The sequence below is a fragment of the Hydractinia symbiolongicarpus genome, chromosome 4, assembly GCF_029227915.1.
Source record: "Hydractinia symbiolongicarpus strain clone_291-10 chromosome 4, HSymV2.1, whole genome shotgun sequence".
Taxonomy (NCBI): domain Eukaryota; kingdom Metazoa; phylum Cnidaria; class Hydrozoa; order Anthoathecata; family Hydractiniidae; genus Hydractinia; species Hydractinia symbiolongicarpus.
Window position 1 is genome coordinate 25,578,476 of NC_079878.1, and position 23,391 is coordinate 25,601,866.

The 23,391-nt window shown below is 32.3% G+C and overlaps 1 protein-coding gene across 2 annotated transcripts; it reads left to right on the forward strand.

Annotated features, from left to right (window-relative positions):
• The first annotated feature begins 2,477 nt into the window (after window positions 1-2,477).
• Window positions 2,478-22,763, forward strand: LOC130642037 (anion exchange protein 2-like). Of its 2 annotated transcripts, XM_057449104.1 has the most exons (17): window positions 2,478-2,784; window positions 3,475-3,904; window positions 5,333-5,489; window positions 7,970-8,237; window positions 9,966-10,255; window positions 10,380-10,558; window positions 11,207-11,248; window positions 12,342-12,519; window positions 12,614-13,008; window positions 13,898-14,194; window positions 14,723-14,906; window positions 15,295-15,644; window positions 16,151-16,345; window positions 18,401-19,130; window positions 20,264-20,433; window positions 20,909-21,079; window positions 21,779-22,763. In XM_057449104.1, exons 1-17 carry the CDS (start codon window positions 2,711-2,713, stop codon window positions 21,845-21,847), a joined length of 4,179 nt encoding a protein of 1,392 aa, XP_057305087.1. In that variant the 5' UTR covers window positions 2,478-2,710; the 3' UTR covers window positions 21,848-22,763. The 2 variants fall into 2 exon arrangements, with proteins under 2 accessions (XP_057305087.1, XP_057305088.1); XM_057449105.1 differs by lacking the exon at window positions 11,207-11,248.
• The last annotated feature ends 628 nt before the right edge of the window (window positions 22,764-23,391 follow it).

Here is a 23,391-nt window from a genome sequence, read left to right on the forward strand (position 1 = left end):
CCAGCATGGAGAAGTTGTTCCTGTCCGCCTGCACGTGCCTTGTAAGCAAACCAAAACAACACATCATACTAAAATTCTGATTTGTAAACAAACAATTTTATGTGACACACGGGTATTTTATTTCTTGGTAGTATCAAAATTTGAAGTCGTGTTTTTTTGAAACGCACTGCATTGTTTTCTTTGTATGCTGGTTCATTTATTTTTAGACTACTCGGTTATACTTATTCCAGAGCTAGCTATGTTATTTCGTAGTTGTCAAATGTTTTGTATATTTAATTGTACTTCTGCTAGCTACAAGGCCATAAGAAGCACGTGTTCACGAAGCTGACGGAGTTTTTCATGCGATTTTTCAACATAAGCCTTCATTTCTTCCATTCAAGAGTTCAATTTTTTATGATTTAATCAAATCTAACTTTTTAGCATGGATTTTTTATGGTTGAACGACTGAAATAACCCCTCTTAGCACTTTTGTGTACCATACAGTAGGCTTGCCTTGCCTCCAGCTTAACATTTGGTTATGTGCCTGATGTTCAGGGCATCTAAAAATGTCTCCATGCACCTCAAATTCAGGGCATAAAGACTGCTAACAATGGGCATGTGCGTGACTTCTTAGGACATGTTGATGTTGCTGAATGCTCAGAGCATCTCAACTGTCTTATGTGCCTGTTGGTCAGCATGGCATGAAAACTGGAAAAGGTTATGCCTGAAACTCCGGACATTTTGTTGCGTCTGACGCTTATAACATCAGGTATATATACTTGTTGTGCTTTTGAAGAGGCATCTTAAGGAGGCTGCTACATTCCTACCCTTTCCCAAATTTTTTTTAAACAGTTGCATACAGAATATGTTGTATCTACTTGTTCCAATTGAAATACATTGTTTTTGCTCAATATTGTGTTATTATTTAGGAACCCTAAGCAATTAACACAGACAGAATGCCGAGAGATCATTTTCTTTTGTTATTATTTTGGGAAAATAAATTACAGTCCTTTGAATTAACTCTCATTCAACTTTTGCAATTGACGAGCTGTCATGTTCTAAATATACAGTGTCAAAATTTTGCCTTTACATTTTTTATGCAAAAGAAGGATTATTGTTGGTGGGCTCTGGTATTTTGTTTATTTCATGATTATATGCAATATGTAAACCATTTGCGCAATAAATATGACTACAATAGCTGTGCCTGCACAAAAAATTAGAACCTTCGTGTTTACTGCTTTTTCTTTTTGGAAATCATTTTTAATCTTTATCAAATCAAGTATTAATCAGGGATCAATTTTTAGATAGCTAGATAAAGAAAAATGTTTTCATAGAATAAGGCAGAATTTACACTTTATAGTTTTGTTTATAAAGTATGAGGGATTTTCTTATGCTTATAGACAATTTTAAAAGGAGTTCTGCTGATGATGAGTAGTTTTTTACCTTTAAAATTTTAAGAATTTTACTTTTTTCCATTACATATATTATATATATTCTTCACCTCTTATATAATATTTTAAAAATAACATGCAATGATACATAGCAATAAAGGTGTCAGCAGTGGGGATCTCTTAATAAAACAATAGACAATAGGAGAAATGCAATCAATTTCAGACCTATTTAATTAACAATTACACTTAAAGCAGGGATGAATTGCATTATCAACTAAATTATCTTTGAAAATAAATATTGAGCATAATAAACTTAGTTAAAATGCAAAAAATAATAATATATATATAGTGTTGCTCCAAAATGACTAACATGATTTTTGTAATTGTCATTAAAAATATGATTTCCATTTACCACCAAAGGCTTTTTTTAGGTGCCATGATTTTTTTAATACAAAAGCCTGGTGCCAATAAACATTTTTAGTCACATATTAAAAATTTATATGCCAATAAAGGTCTAAAACTATGTATTAAAAGCATTTCATTAAGTCACAGATAAGACAGTCTTCCTAAAATGTCCACAAAATTTTAATACTGATGACTAGTATGTTAAGGAACAAAAAAAATGGTAGCCAGTGATTTAGAAAACAGAATAATGACTTTAGAAATTTAAAATTTGTACCTCTGGAAGCCACTATAGATGTTTTCTGACAGACTCTCGCATTAATTCTTAATTGTAAACAAATGACTACAATTGTGAATTTCTAGCTAATACCTAGCCAGGAGACCTAGCATAAATCAAAGAGTTGTAGAATACAGCCTCATGGTGTTTAAGATTGCAAAATTTTCCAGATCAAACTTTCTTATATATTAACAACTGATCAGGGGTATAATTTGTGACAGAAAAATATTAGCATTAGTAATGATAAAGGTATATATATATAACAACAGTTTCTGTAACAACCGTTGTCAATCAAAAAAACACATCTACGTTAGTTTTTTTATCCCTCACAGTGTGGGAAACAATAGTTTTTTTGTGACAATTGACAAATAAAAATTCCTGTGTTTTAGGATAAAGAACTGGTGTACTGCTTTATTTTATACTTTGTCACTCTGTGGTTAACATTTTGTCTTATTTAAGGTTAACTATATTAAAAACATATTGAAAGAAATGGATCAACTAAACCAGCTCTAATTTCACTGTACTTATCAAATTCCTCACCAAATACTGATTTAATTACTTGGCAATTGGGCCAACAATCAGTACTTATGTTGCATCAAATTAATTGGTTAAATTTTAATCCAGACGCTGTGATATTGCCTACTTAGAGTTCAAGATAGATATGGGGGACACTGATAATCAAGTCCCCTCAGTGGTTATTGATCTTGTGGAGTCAGATGATGAAAATTTTGAAAGGTATAAATTTTTGCTGTTTACTGTCTTCAAGCACTTAACCCCATAACTAGCTAACAGGGTTGTTTAATTTCTGTCTGTTTTAATTTTGGTTTATGTAAAGTGCTCTTAAAAACCATCCCTATAAGAATCAGTCAATTTATACGCAATGAGGAAAGAAATTGGAAATTCAAAATTAATAGAATTTTACTTATAATGTATATAATGTTAAAAATGATATGGTTTTAGGAATTTTCTGAAGTTTTGTTTGATTTTGATTAACAGTTAGATTTTATAACTGCGTAAATATTTGCTATTTTGGGGACTTTTTGGGGCCTATGTTTGAAATCATGTAAATATACTCTAACTTTTTATGCTGGACATTTATAAGTACTCTATTGTAAGTCAAGTTAAGTCAAATCAAGTTGTTGTTTTTGGGTTTAGAAAAATTGGAGATCAAAGATTTAAAAATAGAATTTTACAAAATAGACTATCTATATTATAATACCTGTATACGTCTGTCTGTCACGCAAAATGGTACCGTAAGTAGCAACACATACTCAGTGAGGTATTAAAAGGACGGGCAAACCAGAGGATTTTTCCACAGGCCACCAACTATTTTTTAATAAAGAGGGAAAAGGGACTGTTAGATTATAATTTCTGTGAAATCCTGGAATTCTATTTGGATATTATATATTTATGTTTTATTTTAAGATATGACTTAGATGACTTACATAAAGATCGCGACCTGAAGGTGGAAGTTGATGATGATCAACAAAGCAGTAATTTACAGAACAATGACTTGCCAGGTAGCATAAAACTAATTGAACACCTATCTGGCAAGAAGACAGACGAAACATCTACTGATGTTTCAGAAAATGATTATATTAATGATGCTGTAGAAAATGCTAGCACAGAGAATATTAATGATGCTGTTGAAGATGCCAGCAGGGAAAATGCTGAAGTTGAGAATTTAAACATTGTCAACAACCAAATTGATGACGTAGAAGATAGTAACGGGGAGCAGGATGATGAATTAAATTCGGCTGATCTTCCTTTGCCCAAATCTCCAGATCATTCTGCTATTTTTTCAGATGAGGATGATGGGTTGTGGTTTAAAGGGCACACACCTTTACCAAGCGAGGTATAAAAATTAAATATTTTGTTAATGGGCTTAAAAAGACATTGTGCAAAGCGAAACATTTCATCTCCATTCATTTATATATTTTTGGATTTATACCAAAAATACTTTCTATAACTAACATAAAATGTGACCTTTTAAACTAACTGTTATTATTAATACTTCCTTTTATTTTTTATGATTCATTTGCTTGTTATTCGATATTTCCATCGTGAGGAAATATCAATGTAGTTGTCAAATTTATTACGCAAATAAATAAATTTATTCTTATTTGCTTGGTGTTAATCTTAATGGGTGGTTCAAGAAAAATTCTTTGCAATGGTATATACATTTGTTTTAATCCTTTCAACCAGGTTTTAACAGTGTTGTTGTTTGCAAACCAACTCAGCCATTTTTAGATACACTAAGAAAACGCAATGTTTTTTGGTATATTGAGTGGTTTCTGGAACATAAAGTGATTATACTACCAACACAATGGTAATTTTGAGACATCGTTGAACTTTTTGCAATTTTCTGCTTAGGATTCATTTTTCTTATTGACAGAACTAATTAAAGCATTCTTATCAGGCCAAGGAAAGTTGATTCTGCTTTGCGTGATAGCCTTGAAAATGTAATGCACAGTGAGATTTATTTTGCTTAAAAAATGCTAATGTGCAACACCTTTTAAAATCTATATAACCTAAAAAAAATGGAGACTGACTTTTTGTTATTATGTTTTATGTGTCAAAACACTGAGGATATGTTTATCTTGTAACGCGACTGATGAATTTTATTACACAATTACTGCATGATTACTGCAAAGTTTCTTTGACATCACAACAAGGAAAGACTCAATTATTAGTAACTATATTTCCTAAATTTTTAGCAAAATCTCATAAAATATTGAATGGTTTTTAAATGCTATTTAGTTTTTTTTTCTTCCAAAATTTGACCCAAAAAACTCGTAAAAAGGGAGTAAAAGTCTTTAAATTATAATCACAATTTAAATGTGTACCATTAACAACGTAAAAATAACAAAAATTCAAACAGCTCAAATAAAAAATAGCAAATTTTAATGAAATGGAAAGTAATAGAAAATCTGAATTTTGAGTATTACAGCAACAAACTCACTTAAGAAAGCTGCGTATGTATCAACTTTTTGTGGTCTTTGAATCATTAATTTCAGAAAAATTTAAAGTATGAAACTCCATAAATTTAATGATATTTGTTCCAAATTCCATGTAAAATTAGCTATTGCTATACATTTGTTGAATTTTTAGGTGCCTAAATTGTAAGCTACAATTTTGTGACTTAATTTAAAGATTTCTTTTATACAAATTACCAAAATCTTTTAACTGTGCTAAGATAAAATGATTTGTATTATATACCTGGAATTGAATATCAAGCAAATAATGACCTTGGAAACTTAGCATGATGAATTATTTTGTTTAGTCTGAAGATGAAGATGCCCCGAAGAAGTCTCAGTGCGAAAAAATTCTTAAATATGAAATGGAGTTTGCACTACCCATCATATCAGAACCGTTTGCTGAAAACATGCGAAATAAACTTACGCATAACCAACACAGCTTCAATGAAAAGGACTTTATCAGTAAGTTGTTTGCTTTTGTTTTCTAAGGCTGATTAAATATTTAGGATTTTATGGAGAGTGTGAAGTTGTGTTTAAAACTGTTCAGCATGCTTATTAGGTATAAAGAGAATGTAAAATATTAATTTCTCTCAGCAAAACGCTTAACAACAGGCATGTTCTCAAGGTTTTGTTTTGATAAGACCAACCTTTTTTTAGGAAATAGTGAGATACAAAATCAATGATCACAAAACCAGTACTAAAAAAATTACCAGGAATACCTATGAGAACTTATAACAAAGATTTTAATTTGCACAATTTAGCTGAACTTGCTTACAAATAGCATTAAGATAATGCGACTGAGATAATTCTAGACAAACTCTAGAAAAAATTTATCTTTATTTTGATAATATTGATTCAATTATCACATTAGGTGAACCTTATCAGAAAGATACTAACTGATATGGCATAAAATCTTGTTAAAGGCAGTTATGCTATGCTTTGCTTAACTGATTGATATCTTTACTGGCAAATAAAGTGAAATTTGCCGATCATGAAAATTATTACTTAAGATAGATTGCTGATTAAGCTTCAAATTTGCTGCCGAGAATCCCTTATTTTCTGCTTGCACTATGTAGTGTTTCCCCTCTTTGTTAACGGAAGATAAAAATAGGAAAAGGATAATTTCCCAATTTTTTTTTTGATTTTTTCAAAAAGGTCCATAATTTTTTAAAAAATAAAATATTACTTGCATACTGAAATATGGGGTCAAAACCATGTAAAGCATTTTTTTTATTTATTTATTTTCTTAAGCTGCAATTGAGAATTGTTATGGAAAGATATCTTTTAATAAGATATCAGGTGAATCAATGTAATGGCAGAGTCATTAATATTATCATTTATTTTTATTATCTTAGCTTTGATTTGTTTGTAAAAAAAAGCTATGACGTGATCTTGTTTACCTTTTAAATTCTTGTCTTGGTTTAATTATGAAGTAACCAGGTTGGGATCTTATCTTCATATCATTGTTTGTCTATAGTCAGAAATTGTAATCTCTTTTAATTGTTATTTTGACTAAAACTCTCTACCCAGATTGTCTGAAAATAATTACAAAGACAGCAGGCTTATAGTTTGTCCAAATTTTAGCAGTCAATACTGTCAGTGGTAGATAAAATATTCTCCATGAAAGTAACAAATAAATTTATGGGTGGGTGGATGATCCCTTGCAGAATAACCAGAACTTATGTAATAAGAGATTTTTAGTCCAACCACAAGGTTTTTATCAAATCTTGATTTTGTTCTTTGAAAAAAACCCAAGCACTATGACCTAATACAACACATCATAAAGATATTGTTTTTGTTTTTCGGAGGTAATAATAAAAATTAAAACATATGCTTAGTTGCCCTGAAAAAAAAGTTATTATTCACAGTAAATTGGTGAAAGCTAACTCAAGTTTTTTTGTTTTAATATTCAATGCAGCTAGTCCATAAAATTACAAAAAATATAACTTATATAAATATTAGTTCATGCTTATAGTGTTTTGATAAATAGCTTCTGTTTTGCCTTAAAGAATTGTATCTTATACTGTACGCATTTAATACTGATGTGTCAAACAACAATGATGTTAGAAGTTCAAAAAAATTGTTAATAGGTGAAAGGCACAGACTGAAATAAGCTATGATTGTCATGTTTATTTTTTCTTTACAGCATTATGCCCAGCATTATTTAAAATGCTATAAGTTATACCTGGTATACAAAGTTTCTATATTTACCAACAACGACATATAAGGTTATGTTTTAAAGCCATGCAAAAATGGGCCATTGGAAAATAATTGGAATGTCAATCAAATGCGAAAAAAATTTAGAGATCAGTCTACATACACAACACAAAAAAATTTACTAACTTGCTTTATACAATATCTTTTTAATTTAACAAAAAGTCAGAAAGTTATTTCATGGATAAAGAAGGGATATTTTATTGCATTAATTCATTCTTCATGTTTTTGTCATTTTAATGATTTGTGAAAGTGTTTACAGACATGACAAAGCATCAAAAAAGCTACAACAGACTTTTTTTAAAAAAGAAATACAGTATACTCTTGATACCTTAAACCTGCAAGGAACCAAGAAAATAATAAATAGTTATCAATAATATTTCAGGGCATTCAAAAACATCAACTTTTTCAAGGAAATAGAAAGTTTTCATTTATTCTCGCAGCCAAACACAAGCAAAATGTACACTGTCCTTGAAAATATGTTCTAATGGTCTTTGGGGGAGGTCTAGTTATTGAGATTTTACTGTCATTAAAGAATTACTTAGAGAGGTTGTCATACCCTGAAAAAATTGTGATGACCTTTGGGACAGTAGTAGTTGGCACAGGTAACTTATAGTCATAGAATTTACACCCATTCTTTAACTGTGAATCCTATCAAAAGTTGTAGATTTAACACAATGCCGTGAAATAAAATACTGTTTCTCAGTTTTGTATATGGTGTTTTTTAGGACATCGCAAATCTTCAAAGGATATCCCATCTATGGCTCAACAAATCATTCACAAGAAGCATAAACACCATCATAAACATCACAAGAGGTCATCACATAAGGAAAGTAAGCTTGGCAGGTCTGAAAAGCAACCAGAGGATACTGTATCAAACGATGTTTTACATGCAAAAGATAAAGTGGACATAGGTCGTCGACCAAAAGCACATACCATTAGTACCTTAATGCCAGTTGGTTTTTTGCCATCAGTCAGTGAAACAACAGAAGCTGGGTATGTCTTTTTATGTAACAGATCTGTTTATATAATAATACCCGTATTCCGTGTGCTTTATTTCAATTACTTCATACCAACAGGTAAACAAGAATCCGAAATAAATTTATGTTGAAAATATATATGATAGGTGAATTTTTATGGAATTTTGCCGTGGACTAATAACTTGTTTGAAATATTATTAACTCACTCATTGCAAAACAGGCAGGTTATCAAAAAACATTTAAACCCAACTGACTCTTTGCCTGATCTTAATTCTCTTTACCCTTTAAAAGTACATGATCCTATACATTTTATTGTATTTTAAGCTCTCCCGAATAATTTAAACAAATTTAAAAAATATATATTTTTGTACATTGACTGGTCATTGCTGACCTTTATTAAATTTTAAATGACTGATAAACAAAACAGACCGATGATTTTTTACTTTAGCTATTTTCACAATAATATGAACCTACTGGCAATTTAAAAAGATTATAAAACCTAAGGCCAAAAAATACATCTCACATCATATCATATCATATGTTAAACATCTAAAAAGAATGGCAGATGAGGTCATTAAAGATAGTAGCATAGCAGTGAGGTCATTAAAGATAGTAGCATAGCAGTGCGAAAGCTACCAATGCAATATTTAAATAACTCCATAACTTAAGCACCATTTGTTTTTCTTTTGTTATTTAGAAGCAACTGCAATGTGCACCCGTGAATTATGTTTCCCTTAGGAATTCCTAAATAAAATCCAAAAATATTGAGACATTGAAATATTCCTTTTTTTAAAATATATGGCAGTATGCCTTAATTATTTTATTACCCAAGTTTTTGTAATTGTAATGTTGAATATTTCAAATCCTCAAAATACAGACAGGGTATAACTTGGATTGGACATCTTGAATTTCCCATAGGCGTATATGCACACTAAGATGTCAGTTTGCTTTCTTTTTTCAGGACAACAATACTTTTCAAAAACTTTTTAAAATATCTTGGTAAATAATTAATAACTTTTTCAAAAATTATCCTTTTTATGTTAAAATATCTTTGTTGTTTTCTGGAATAGATATTTAGATTTCTTTATTGGAAGAAACTTTTTTATAGGTCTTATTTATTAGGTACTTTATCACAATTATTTCTGAATTTAATGTATTGATTTATGTATTACACTTTTGCCAACTTAGTAGGGGAACACTAGATTTTTAAAATATATTTATAAAATTAAGTATTAGAAACTTGGAAGATCCACCTTATCCCTGTTATTAGAACCCTTCTTATTATCCTAGTTGAAAAAGAATTCTAAGTAGAATTGGAATGTGAATGGAAATTGTGTGTAATGTTCAGTAAAAGTTTTTAAAACCATATTAAAAAAAAAATAATTGTTACACAAAAAATCATCTCATTGTTTTGGTAGGGAAGTCAGAATCAATGTGGTTAAAAATGGATTAAGAACACAATAATAGAAAAAATACTGAAGCTGTTGCTTTTGGACCTTATAATAAAAACCCACCGGCATTAATTTATTAACCCCCTCTGCAACTATAAATATGATGAAAATCACCCTCTGTTCTTATAAAGGCAATAAGGTTACAAAGCATACAAATCCTCTTTTGTTTCGTATTTAAGTTTTATTGCATTGGTCTTTTTAGTGTGTCTTTAATTTGTGTCTATTTTCATATTATATTATGTTTTATTATTGAAGTTCAAACGTTTTACCTTATTTACTGCCCTCACTTTTAGGGAAAAAGATTATGCAAAGAGCCATGAAGAAACATTCCGTAAAATGTCTCTTCAAGATAATTTGGAAGTGCCACCAAAAGTTCAACATCGAAAAAAACATAAACATGGCCATCATCGTCATCATCATCACGCACGTCACTTGCAAAATAAGCATGTCACCAAACATGACACATTAGAGTTACGTATAAGATCTGGAATGCAGACACTTGAAGAAGAACGAAAAGCACTGCGTGAAGTTGTGTCCGAATTAGGAGAGGAGTTTGGGCAAAAAGATATTGATGATATGACAAGTAAGTGCTGAACAGAATGCGTTAATTTACCATAAATGACAATCTGAGTGAAAGGGTAACGTTTGTCAACACGAAAACAGAATTTCTGTTACTCACATGGAATAAATTAATTTTTTTTCACCAGGTCATCGTTTTGGGAACTTCCAAGGTAGCTCAAAACATCTTGTTCAGCGAAAACGTCATCATAGATCTGGAATGACAACACACTTGAGTGATGTGGATTCACTGTGTAGTGTATCTATTCAAAGGCCACACATGCGTATAACTATGGAAGAAAATCAAATTGAACTAGCACCAAGAGAGGTAACTAGTACTACATTTGTGTTTGTATATCAATACATTACAACATGCATTGAGAAGCAACTGTTAGATCAAAATGCATTCTATCTATAGGAATTCATTTAATTGCAATATTCTTACGCCCTGGAAATATTAAAGTTTCTTCTGTTAGCTTGATTGGATGATATCAGTGGTGGTTTTTACACACGTCTGACACAAATTAAATTGTTAAATTTAGGACTTGATGTTTTTGTGAAGGAAAGCTGTTATGTACATGAAGCAAAACAGCAATGCAAAAAACATTGCTATGCAGTTTTTAATTAACATAGTGATGCCTGGAGAAAGTTCTAACTTTTCCTATATTATTATGCAAGTTAATCCAAAAAAAAGTTGCTTTGTCCCAATAATTACAAAATATCATATTACTGAAAGATTTGATAAAAATTCCGGCCTAACTTAATAAGCAGATATACTATGTGATTCCGAAGTTCTCAAAGGTCTATTAAAATATAACACCTAATCCTCTAATATTTATATTTCTCTGCATTTTCATGTTATTTCTACTCCTGGAAATAATGGTAATAATGATGAAGGTTACTTAAGTTGTATTTCAAGTGAATTGAATTTAGTCAAACAAATGTATGATTGTAGAGACTGCAAATTTTTATTTAGTTACACCTTGGTACTAATAATAATATGACGGAAAATCAGTCGGTAGGTTGATGATTTATAGCATAGGTAGCACCATGGCATGCACCTATCCACACCATGACATAACAAAGAAGTATAAACAAACTCAATTGGTAATAAAGTTAAAGTAGAAAATAGTAGTAAGCATAGTTAAAATTTTTAGATTGTTAGTTTACAGCATACTTTAAAATAATCACTAACACATACTAACTCCTAATGATTTTAGCAAAAACATAGTGCAATGTAGTTTTAAGAATGGTTAACCTATGCTGTTAAAACTGACTATGATGATCATTACTGGAACTAAGGTTATCATAGACTAGTTGCTGCTTAATCTATGGGGATTATTGCTGACATAGGTCTCAGGTGCTTTTGAAATTAAGGGAAGAGGGTGGTTGTATTTCAAACTATAAAGTGCCAAATAAAACACACAATGAGTATAAATAAAAAATAGATGTCAAAGTTTTGTTTGATGGTTGAAAAATTTTCAATAAGATAAGAAGTTAGAGAAAAGCAGAGTGGATTTATAAACTTTTAACCATTTCGTTGCTATAAGATTTTAGGGGTGGGAAAGCAGGGGTTCACAGAAGGTTGAATATGCTTCATAGAATTTCAATAATGATAAGAGTAGTTGATAAAATATCCTTAATGCCACTTCTTATGCACATGTTGATGCCATATTTTATTTTATCTTTGTTGGTTAGTAAAATGATTGTTAACAATTACAGTAACTGGCAAGCATGCACAGTAAGGTCCAAATATTAATTAAATGTATTGTCAGTAGCTGTTCAAAGATTTAAAGTGAAAGACAAAGAAAGTATCCTGTTTAATGGTGAAAAAGCTTTGAAATATTATTTTTAACATATTGCTTTATGGATTAATATTTAATGAATTAATATTTTTATATTTCCATTTAAATATGGTTACTGAGTTTAAGATAAATATATTTTTTAAAATACAACTTATAATATGTCTTTTTATAATTTCAAATAAATTCCACTAACAGCGCACCTATGTTTTTTCAAACCTTTTTACTGTGGCAGAACTGTCCAGTCTGCTCTGCACGTTTCCTGCATGTGTGAAAATTTATGAGAACTGGCATTTTGTTTAATTTTAGGGATTTGTTGAACTGGAAGAGTTGGTAACAAACGAGGAGAATGAGTTGCAATGGCAGGAGCGTGCTCGTTGGATTAAGTTTGAAGAAGATGTCGAGAAGAATGAGAGATGGGGAAAACCACATGTTGCTTCTCTATCCTTTCAAGGCTTACTTGAACTTCGTCGAGGAATTGAAACAGGTTATTCATGTAAATTAAACTATCATTAAACTTCTGTGTGTACGTGTATTCCCTTTTTTAAGATTTTAAACTTCCAAATTTGGTTTCACTTCAGGAACTGTTTTGTTGGGTTTAAGCAACTATGATTTGCCGACCATCTTTGAATCGGTTGTTGATAACATGATCATCACCGATCAAATCAGTAAGACAAGCCGTGATCGCATCATAGGTGTACTTCTGTCAAAACATTGTCATCATCATCAAAACAAGCTGGCAGGTGGTCCTAAAAGAAGAAATTCCATTATCGAGCTGTCACGTGAAAGTTCAATCAGTGAGAAGGATAGCGGTCTTGAAAGTGTGGATGGTGATGTTGTTGTTGAAGCTGTGAACGGCGTGGAATTGAATAACTTTTCGCTAAAACCTGAAGAACACACAGTGGATATTAACTTGGTCAATAGTGCCAAACACGATAGCGATTATGATGATGATGACAGTGTGACAGGTCATTTGGTAAGTGTTGTTCAAATTACATCTATTTAAGTATTCAAGCTTACTGCTAAAAATATACATATATATATATATATATACACAGGAAAACATATTCTCTTCCAGTGCAAAAGGACTTAGGTTTAAACCTCGGCCGAGCATGTAAAAGGGTGAATCTACCCTTCAGCATGGGAGTAGGATGGAAGATCTTAGGTGGTTGTGTTTGCACAGCTTTCGTAGCTTAAGTGGAGCTTTAAATGCAGTAGAACCCCCTGTAGTAGGAGCCTTCTTGATAGTAGTACTAATAGGAGCTGAAGAGGCTATCCTGGGTAAATGATTTTAATAACAATAAGAAAAATACTGAGTAGTCTATAAATGCTTTATTTTCCAGACTACACATATTTTTTTATAAGCAACCTTACTTTTGTTCCTGAAACTTCAGTTCCTAAAACAAATTATGTTAATACAAATGTTGCTGAACGGTTACTAAGATTTTGTGCTAAGAATTGTTCAAATTTATTTTCAATTTCGTTTGATGTTGAATTCTTACATAATACTTACGCAGCAAATAATTATTTAGTTTACAAGTAGGGAGGGGAGATGTATTACTAATTATCTTAGGGAACTCTTTGAAGCACCTTTTGTAATGTATTTCTAAAGTCAATTTGTTAGTTGCATTCAATACTTACACTGAAGTTGGTTGTCAATAAAAACTTGCTGGGAATAAAAATTAATTTCAAATGATGTCAATATAGAAGTTTCTGCATATGCAAAAGATAGACATTTTTGCGGATGACCAGTTTTTAAAATCTTGTGGAACTTAATCTGTAAAAATTTCTTCTGCAAATCATTTATTTTCTAAAAGGTTTTAAAATATGCACGTGTTATATCCTGCTGTTTCTTTGCTTTATAGAGGACTGTCAAGTTTGCGCCTATTACTGAAGAACCGAAAGGAGCCGAAGATAAAGTAAAATCAAATGTACATGAGAAGATTCCAGAAGGAGCTGAAGCTACTTCCGTTTTAGTTGCTACACTCACTGAATTAGAACGACCAGCAATGGCTTTTGTAAGGCTGGCTAAAGGGTGCTATCTTGGTAACCTGACTGAAGTGGTTATCCCAATAAGATTCTTGTTTATCATTATGGGTCCACCGTCAAATCACGATTATTACGAGATTGGACGCTCCATTGCAACTCTGATGTCAGACAAGGTAATTTATTTATTTTCCTGTTATATGAAGTAAAACGTTTTGACTTCCTGATTTTAGTTTTTTTAAATTCTTTTTTATTTATATCTGATATCTTTTCTTTGTTTTTTTTTTTCGTTTTGAAACTCAGAAAATCATTCAAAATGAGGTCTAATGATTCCAAGTATAAAATTTATCAGAAACAAAAGAAGGACGTTCAGGGTGTCACTTCAGATGTGTGACACCTGAAACGTCGTAAATTGTCGTGTTGTTTTTGAGAGTCTTCTAAAATGCTTTTTTAACTGTGAAACATAGCCTAGAACAAACTCGCTTGTTTATATGAAATCTCGTGGATAGGCATACAACGTCACATGAAAATGAAAACAGGTGTCTGTGTTGTTTGAAACGTTTAATGTAATATACTTATTCAGTGTTCAATGAAACCTGCAAAAAGATTTTGTTTACATGTTTACACTTTTTACAAAGCCGAAAAGTAAAGGGTTTTTCAAAACATGTTTTTTTATTATTAAACGTTACGATTTTATTGTATAGGTATTTCACGATTTGGCGTATGCAGCAAAAAATCGAGATGACATACTAGCTGCAATAAATTCTTTTCTTGACGACAGCATCGTGCTAGCACCTGGGGATTGGGACAGACATCTACTTCTACCATTGCTTCAAGCGGAAATTAGTGAGAAGAGAAAAGAGAGAATCAAATTGTTAAAAGAAAAAGGTAAAATTTGTTATTTGTAGTTTTATTCAGTTTCTGAGGAGAATAGAGAGCTTAATGTTAGAGACTGAAGTTAAATTTTCCCTGCTATAATTAAGAAAATGTTTTGAAAAAAAATCTTACGCAAAGGTTATCTTTACAATGAATCGGCTTTAGCAGCTACGTGTAACCATGGAGATTAGCCCCAAGTCCGCTGTGAACATTCACAAGTTTAGTGTGTGTGTTGCTTAGATAGAAACGGCGTTCTTAACTGTTTATGGTCGCGATCTTTGAACTTCTACACTCTTTTAGTATATTTTGTCCGGCGTTGTGCATTGGCCAAGAATATTGGTAACAGTTGTTATAAAATTTTGTTTTATGCAATGTTGTATAAAAACACCCTTATTTTTAGCCCACATCGATGTCCCTACAGACGAACAGGCGTTTCTACGAACTGGAAAACCGTTCGGTGGATTGCTACGCGATATAAAGAAGAAATGCAAATTTTACGCATCCGATTTTCGAAACGGATTCAACTGGCGTTGTTTTGTCACAATTATTTTCGTCTTTTTTGCTACTTTGGCACCTACTATAACATTTGGCGCGTTGTTGAGCAAATCAACGAAGGAAGCGCTGGGCGTGACAGAGACTTTACTTGCTACTTCTTTATGTGGAGTGATATTTAGTTTGACGTCCGGTCAGCCACTTATTATTGTCGGAACAACTGGACCAATTTTGGTGTTTGAATTGGCAATATATGACGTAGGTGTCTCTCTTTTAAAATGAAATCGCCATCCATGTAATATTTCTGTCAATGTTTGAGCCTGTTTTTAGCACACAACAAGAAACACACCTAAACAACAACTAACAATTTCGTAAAAAGAAGAGCCATTGTTAATTTTTCTCCATCTCGAACCCGCAAGGGACCGTAATTCTTTTACATAAAGATTGAGTTTTAAGAAAAAATAAAGTATCGGTTATATAACAAATAAGACGGCTAAGAATTTACAGCGAGACAAAAAGTGTGAAATGTAGCTGAAGAAATCATTGTTATTTAAATCTTGTTTGGAGGTATTTACTTTCCGGAGTTTTTTGACAGTTGTAAAACACTCACTGTATGTACCACATTATTACTGTCTCTTGTTTCAAATCGAAAATACTTTCGCCTCTCCAAACATTCCAAAACACATTTGTGTGATGTAATACAGTGTCTGAGTATTATCACTTTTGCCAAATAATAATACCTTTGCTTTTGTTCCTCTTTTTAGTTATGCGTCTACTTCAACATCGATTTCCTCGTGTGGAGGTTTTGGACCGGTATGATTGTGATGTTGATATTATGGACTGTTGTGGCAGCCGAAGGATGTTTTTTGGTGGAATATTTTACAAGGTTCACCGAAGAAGTCTTTTCCATACTTATCTCGTTACTCTTTATATACGAAGCATTATCCTTTATACTAAAGGTAAGCTCATACTTCAGACGTTACGAAAGCTTGGTTCTCACCTAGCACTAAAGAGCACTAAATTTCCACTATGCGTTCAAGAACGCGCAGTGCGTGGCGGCTATTGTTCTTTCAGTTCCAAACCCGCTAAAAGCGGTCCGCTTATCGCGTTTTCAAAAGTCAACTCTACTTCGACTTTTACGCGCGTTTTCAAAGCGCTATCCAATTAAAATGCTGCAAGGCCACGTGATATAAACAACTTTTTGTGAGAGCCATCAAAACTATCCTTTTTCCATTCAAGATGGCGGTCGAACACACAAATCTGTCATGTTCATGTTAACATATTTTTGTCGTTTAAAAGTTTACGCGCTCTTTTTGCTGCTTTTGACAAGCAGAAATCAAAAAATAACATTCGAAGCGAATTTATTAGCGGCTATTGTTAAAACAATAGTCACCTACGTGTGTGCTCACTATCGCTCGTTTGTGTTCTTTTATGAACACTAAAGGTTTACTGATCCAAGTCACCAAAGTAAAACAACGCGCATGGCGAATTGCATTAAAATAATACTGTCAAGGTCTTTGTAATTAGAGCGTATCGGATTCTAACATGTTTTCTGTCAACAGCGCTAATCACAAAGTTTCGTATTTCTTAAAAACTTTGAGATATAATCAGCCAATGCTTCTTTTTTTTTGGAGAACCCATGTAGCGATGTGTTGTGCTTAAAAATGCTGAAATTATGTCACTGGTATCAGAGATCTCTTGACTGGGCTAGAAAACTTAACTTTTCGTTCAATTCGTCCACAAAATTTCACTTTTTTTTAACTTGTCACTTATAAATATAAATTGTATCCTCGTTAAATGGATTTTGTTTGTTGCCTTATGTATAAAATCTTTGTGCTTACAGAAATTAAAAATAAATTTGTAGACCATCACAATGTTTCCACCTCATTAATTTTTAATTTTTTTTGACTAATTAGATATTGTAATTAACAAGAGATGAAACTTCTCATGGCTCAGGTGTACGTGAAAAGTATTATCTGGCCCCTGTACTTTGATTAAATTAGCAAATTCTCTTTTTGCATTGCGTACCTTAAGAATAGCAGGTATTCAAAATCGACTCTGGCTTTACCTCCAAATTTCTTAATCGTTTTAAGAAAAACATCAAAATCAACCTTCTTCTACGTCAAAAAAAGTTCATTTGTTTATAGTTTGAATCTCATTTTAAGCAGACGTTCATTTTATAGTGTTGCTTATAGCGCTCAATCAGTATCGTTATGTATGCTTGTTGTTATTTCTCTTTTTTCAATCGGCAAATTAAATTCCCACCAAAATTTTTTTTTTTGGCGTGGCCATAGAATAATTTATGTTTTGTACGTGCTGGATTATTTTACACTTCTATTAAAAGTTTTCCATGTAATTTATATTTGATAATCTTCTCATCTTATTCTATTACTCACTAAAAATATTGGAAGATTATGGGTGGAAATTTGAAAGTCAATTACATTATAAGTAAGTGCGAGTCGTTAGCTGGTGAAAAAATCTACGGGAATATGCCTGTCGCTACTCGCATACTATTTTGAATAACAGACAGACGGATAAATTCACGGGTCCGCCCGCCTTTTATATATCGCATTTCGAGTTTCCGTTTCGCGCACAGGCAGACAAAAATCCGGGAATTATTAATATAGGGACTGATCGTTAACCCATAAAAAATCCACAGAGTTTGCTTCTCAGCAAGTTATTTTCCTTGCGGGGGACCCGAAATAAAGCTACGACGCGACCATTTTGCGCAGAGACAAAATACTGTGTTTCTATAAAAGAACTAGCGTTAGCTCGTATTAAAATCTAGCGGTTCGCCGATCCTTAGATTTTTGTCCCTCGTACATATTCCCTGCATTTTTTCACGGCCTGTCAGCATAAAATAATAAAATTACTCTGCAGTGGGCCGGCATAAACAGACACAATGCAGTTTTTTTAATATAGAAATAATATAGATATTTAATATTTATTATTCCATCGTAGTTTGAATTTCTTAACATATTGTTATGTGTCAATAATTTATGTGTATATTCTAGACGTTGAAATCACATCCACTAACAACATCAAATGATCAATACACAAGAATAGACACAAATGGAACTCTCAATGATACGTTACATAACCGAAACTCCTACCTTCCTAATTCTCCTCCGTGTTTAAACGATGCAAATATAACTCTTTTATCGATACTTCTCGTGTTCGGAACGTTTTTTATCGCGTACTATTTACGAAAACTTCGGTTTAGTCATTTTTTATCGAGTAGAGCACGTCGAGTGCTGAGTGACTTTGGAGTTCCTATAGCAATGACGCTAATGGTGTGTCTAAACTTTGCTCATGATATACAAGGCATACCGAAAATCCATCTTTCGCATCGATTCGGACCGACATCTGCGAATCGAACAACATTTCTGGTGAATCCTTTTTATACGATGAAGTTCTACTGGGTATTTTTAAGCATTTTACCAGCTATATGTGTTAGTATTTTGTTGTTCATGGAAACCGAACTGACTGGAGTGTTATTAAATAAACGAAAGAACAAGCTAAAGAAAGGCGGAGGATACAATTTAGATTTATTTGTGATGGGTGCTTTAACAGGTATATGTTCTATGCTCGGTTTTCCATGGATGTGCGCTGCAACGGTGAGATCAGTTCAACATCAGAATGCACTTGCAATTATGAGTCGGTCCCATGCTCCTGGAGAGAAGCCGTATTTACTGCATATTAAAGAACAAAGACTGACAAACTTGTGCATACACATATTGATAGGTTTGTTTTCTTTATTTATCAACGAAGGAGATCAGTTGATTTAGCTCTCTGTTACGATTATTCGTGCACGGTGTCCACTCTTTTAGGAATTTCCACAATATTGTCAAATTGCTAGATTTTATTTTTATGTTTTAGGAGAATTTCATGAATTTTAGGTTAGAATATTTAATCAGAACTATTTTCATTTTGCAAAGTATTGGCAAGGGTTACATTTAAACCTGCTCTCAAAAAACTTGCACTAACTTTGTTCTATCAATATCAGGGTGACCACACCTAAAATCCCCTAAATAACTTAAAATTTCAACTCAAAATATAGATTGCTTCTCAAATCTAAACTTTTTAAATGCAACATACTAATTTTACTTTTGGGATTTTTTGTTTAGTATGATTACATTTTTTAAAAAAAATTATTTTCTCCTTAAATGAAGTCAACATCTAAGATAATATCTTCTCCGAAAATTTTCTCCCCAAACTTAAATTCTCCGAGAATCTCTGAAAATTGCGGCTACCCTTTGTGATAAATTTACATTTCAATAAGAGTGAAATTACGACCAAAAATGTCAGAAATGCTAGGAATAAGGATGTTAATAAGAGGGATTGTGGTCACACTCTCATAAATAAACTACTAACACCAGTCTTCTTTAGGACCATGTATTGGAGAAAGTAACAATGTTTCGATCAGACGTAGATTTGAAAATAATTGAAAACATCTTAATATATAATGTATAGGACCAGGGTTGCCACACCTGCTTAGAACTTCTCATTTCTCCCCAATTTAAAAGCACCCTCTAAACTCCTCAAATCTTCACAGGTAAGTTTTTCTCAACAAATTTCCTCCATTTTCCTGGTGCAAATCTATATGATTTGTCACGTTTTTATTTTTAAAACGCATAGAAACGCATTATGGGTACAGAGATATTTTTCTTCACCTTTAAAATTTCCTAAGTATTCTTTGAAAAAATATGAACTTCTCATTAAAAGCCCTCAAATCTCCTCATATTTTTTTTTATAAAAGTGTACCTAAAATCATTAGTGTTTCAGACTTCAAATTGATTCGTTTTAGGTATTTTTAACATTTGCAAATAACTACCGCCGCTTTCGGTATCACTGAAAAATGTTTTTTGTTTTTCCAGGCTGCTGTGCTATAGCTGTTCCAGTTATTGAGAACATACCTGTGGCTGTTTGTCTCGGTGTATTTCTATACCTTGGTATCTCGTCTATGGCTGGCATACAGTTCATCGAGCAAATCAAACTTATATTTGTACCAATGAAATATCATCCTAACAGAAAATATGTTCGCTGTGTAAGTAGAGCTTGGGTAAAGAACGAAGCAAAAAAGTAAAGTGAAGAATGTTTAAATGTTTTACCTTATTAAATTTCGGAGGTGGCCTGTAAAGGGCTGGATCTGTTGTGTTTGTAACTTTTGAGCATGCGCATTGGTTTAGATCCGTATTTCACTCCAGAGTGTTTGTTTGCACGATAATATTGCACCGGTAGATTTGACTGAGGTGAAACTCATCTAAACAGTCCTAAGAATTATACCGTGAAAACCTAGTCTTGTGTAAACTGTCTCTTATTTTTTTAAGTATTTTCTGTAAGTAGGTTTTTTCATAATGAGAGCAATATTGCGCGGAAAATGCTTTTATTCTGCTTTAAAACTACAACGGTACCCTCATGAATATAGTGAACGATAAAAAATGCTTTGTTAAGAATCATAAGAAACTTTGTATCCTGTCACATTCACGTGCAGTGTATGAAATAGTCATAATTGTTTTTAGGTGAAATTTCGAAGTCTGGTTGTGTACACGTTAATCCAAGTCACCTGCTTGTTCTGTCTGATCGCAATCAAACTGCTCCCTATTGCGCCAGCTTTTCCCTTCTTTATCATTGGAATGGTTTTCCTGCGGAGGTTTATCGAGAGATACTTCTCTGAAGAAGAGCTGGAAGATGTAAGTGAAATGTGACATGTTTTAATTTTGTCGCGGTTACTAAGCTACTGTTTCACTGCTCTGACTACGTGTTGTACCACTTTCTTGGGATATTTTCTCCATCCGGTTTAAGGTTGTGTGGAAGTACAGCCTGACGTAATGTAGCTACTGGAAAATATCTATTGTCGAAAATTAAAGTTTACCTCCCATTTGAAAACAAGTTGATTTCTCATGAAAATTGTTTTTTGACAAATTTTCAGTGGTTTTCGAGATTTTGTAATTATGTCTAAATAACATAGTCGTGAAGTTTAAAATGTGAAGAAATAAGATGTTTCAAAAAAGTATACCAATTTCTAAGACAACTTTCCAAGCTCTTTTCTGTGTGAAACAAATTATTTTAATGTAGGAGGTAAGCTTAAAGAAATTTCTGTCAGCTTCGATTGCTGAAAGCTGAAGTGTTCGCTACCACCTTAATAAAATTCGTGATAGGTCAAAACTTTTGTCACTTACGTCCGACATTTTGTCTAATAAGGAAGGTAAGACGTTTCATAAATCGTAGTTTTGGGTTATCTGGTCTTTACCTGCGTTCTACGTTCTGTTTTCGTGGAATAAAAAGAGAAAATCCATTGTCCACCGTGTATAGCTTCCACCGGATTTTATAAGATGCGATAAAAGTTGTGATTCCCTCTTATTTTTAACAAATTCGCTTTTTTCTTTCAGTTGGACAATGAAGATGATGACGACGAGTTTGATGAGTTCGATGAATATGGTACCGCATTACCCATGTAGTTGAGTTAGCTTGTAAAAAAATTGTGTTCTTTCGATTCCGTAGGTTAGCAGAATTTTAAATTCTTTTTTTTACTACAATATTTAAATTTGGATAAAATCCATTCTGTATTGATACGTATATTTTAATGTTGAAGAAGTGTCCGACGCACGTACTAACTACTTCGATCGAATACCAATCATGTTAAATGTGCTCTCCGCGGCGTTGTTTCTTTTAAACACCCTACTTTTACCTTTGTATTCGTTAAAAAACTTTAAATTTTAAATCAAAAGGTCTCAAAGAATTTGCACTACACTTTTTGTTATAAAAAATTCAAAATTGTTCTAAACACTAGCCCCCAAAATTGGTAAAAATTTCAAACAATTTACCTAGGGCGAATATTTAGTATAAATAAATTAAATACTTTAAAAATAAACAATTCGCCCCAGGTAAACTAGAAATAGACAAGTTGGGTGTTTTCTTTTAAGTAGGTAAGCAGCTATGGGGCAAAATACAAGCAATACATTTTTATACCTATCGAAGAGAGGAATAACTGGAGAATAAAGAAATGAGAAATCCAGTGAATCTTTTCTCTCTGCGAGCGAAGACACATCTGCGTTGTTCTTTGGGGTCCAGTTAGTTTAGTTCTGTAATTATTCATTGTATTTCTATGTTTTTTTTTAAAGGTCTATTTGCACTTAATTTAATTGGGTTTTTGTAAGTGTAAGTGGGCCTTTAAGGCTTAGTTTATATATTGACCACGTTTATAGTTCTGTGACGTGCTTAGTTTTTATGATATGAATTTTTATACCATTTTGTCCGTGCTGTTGTAAACACACAGATATAAACTCGCTTTTTTTCTATGATATTGGAATATTCACGGAATTTGTTGTATAGCAAACGAAAATTATATTAATTGATTTATTGTTCCGTCTTGTTCTTCTGTTTCATTTATTGGCTATTTTTATATTATTTTTATTTTTTTCTTTAAAATATAAAAAACAAAATATTTGACTGGCTAAATCTGGACACCCTTACTAAAGCTAAAAGGTTTGGTTACTGGTTAAGAAATACCACACTCGTGTGTGATTCACGTAACAATGAAAAACTTGTAGAAACATTGTTCTGGTTGTTACGGACGTGGAGGTCTCTGTTAGTTATACGAGGCATGCAAAACGCTTAATAAAAATACATTCTGTGTAAACGAAAGGCGTACCCTATCCGACAAAAGCTGGTGTACTCCAGTACACTATCAATTTAACCAACCTCGTCCCCAGGGTTTGTAGCCTTAAAAATGTTTCTTCCTTATAGAAAAAAACCTAAAAAATCTTAAGGAAGACGTTTTTGTGTACAATTATTTCAAAGGGGATACACAAACCAGACAATAAATCTTTGGCGAGGATGTATTTTCCCGAGTCACTTCTTTTTCTTAATGAGAAGAGGAATTCATTCGAAATATAATGCGAAATCACTCCTGCCAATGATCGAATTAAAACTCAAAGAAGAGAATCAGGAACAGTTGTACTGCAGCAAGATGTTATTTAGTAGAATAAACAAAAATTTCTGA

Bases quoted from the DNA above. Each gene is read 5' to 3' on its own strand.
- LOC130642037 (XM_057449104.1), top strand. From the start codon at position 2,711: ATGGGGGACACTGATAATCAAGTCCCCTCAGTGGTTATTGATCTTGTG. The intron at 5,490-7,969 runs GTAAGTTGTTTG...GGTGTTTTTTAG, and splicing joins CAATGAAAAGGACTTTATCA to GACATCGCAAATCTTCAAAG. The intron at 8,238-9,965 runs GTATGTCTTTTT...CCTCACTTTTAG, and splicing joins AGTGAAACAACAGAAGCTGG to GGAAAAAGATTATGCAAAGA.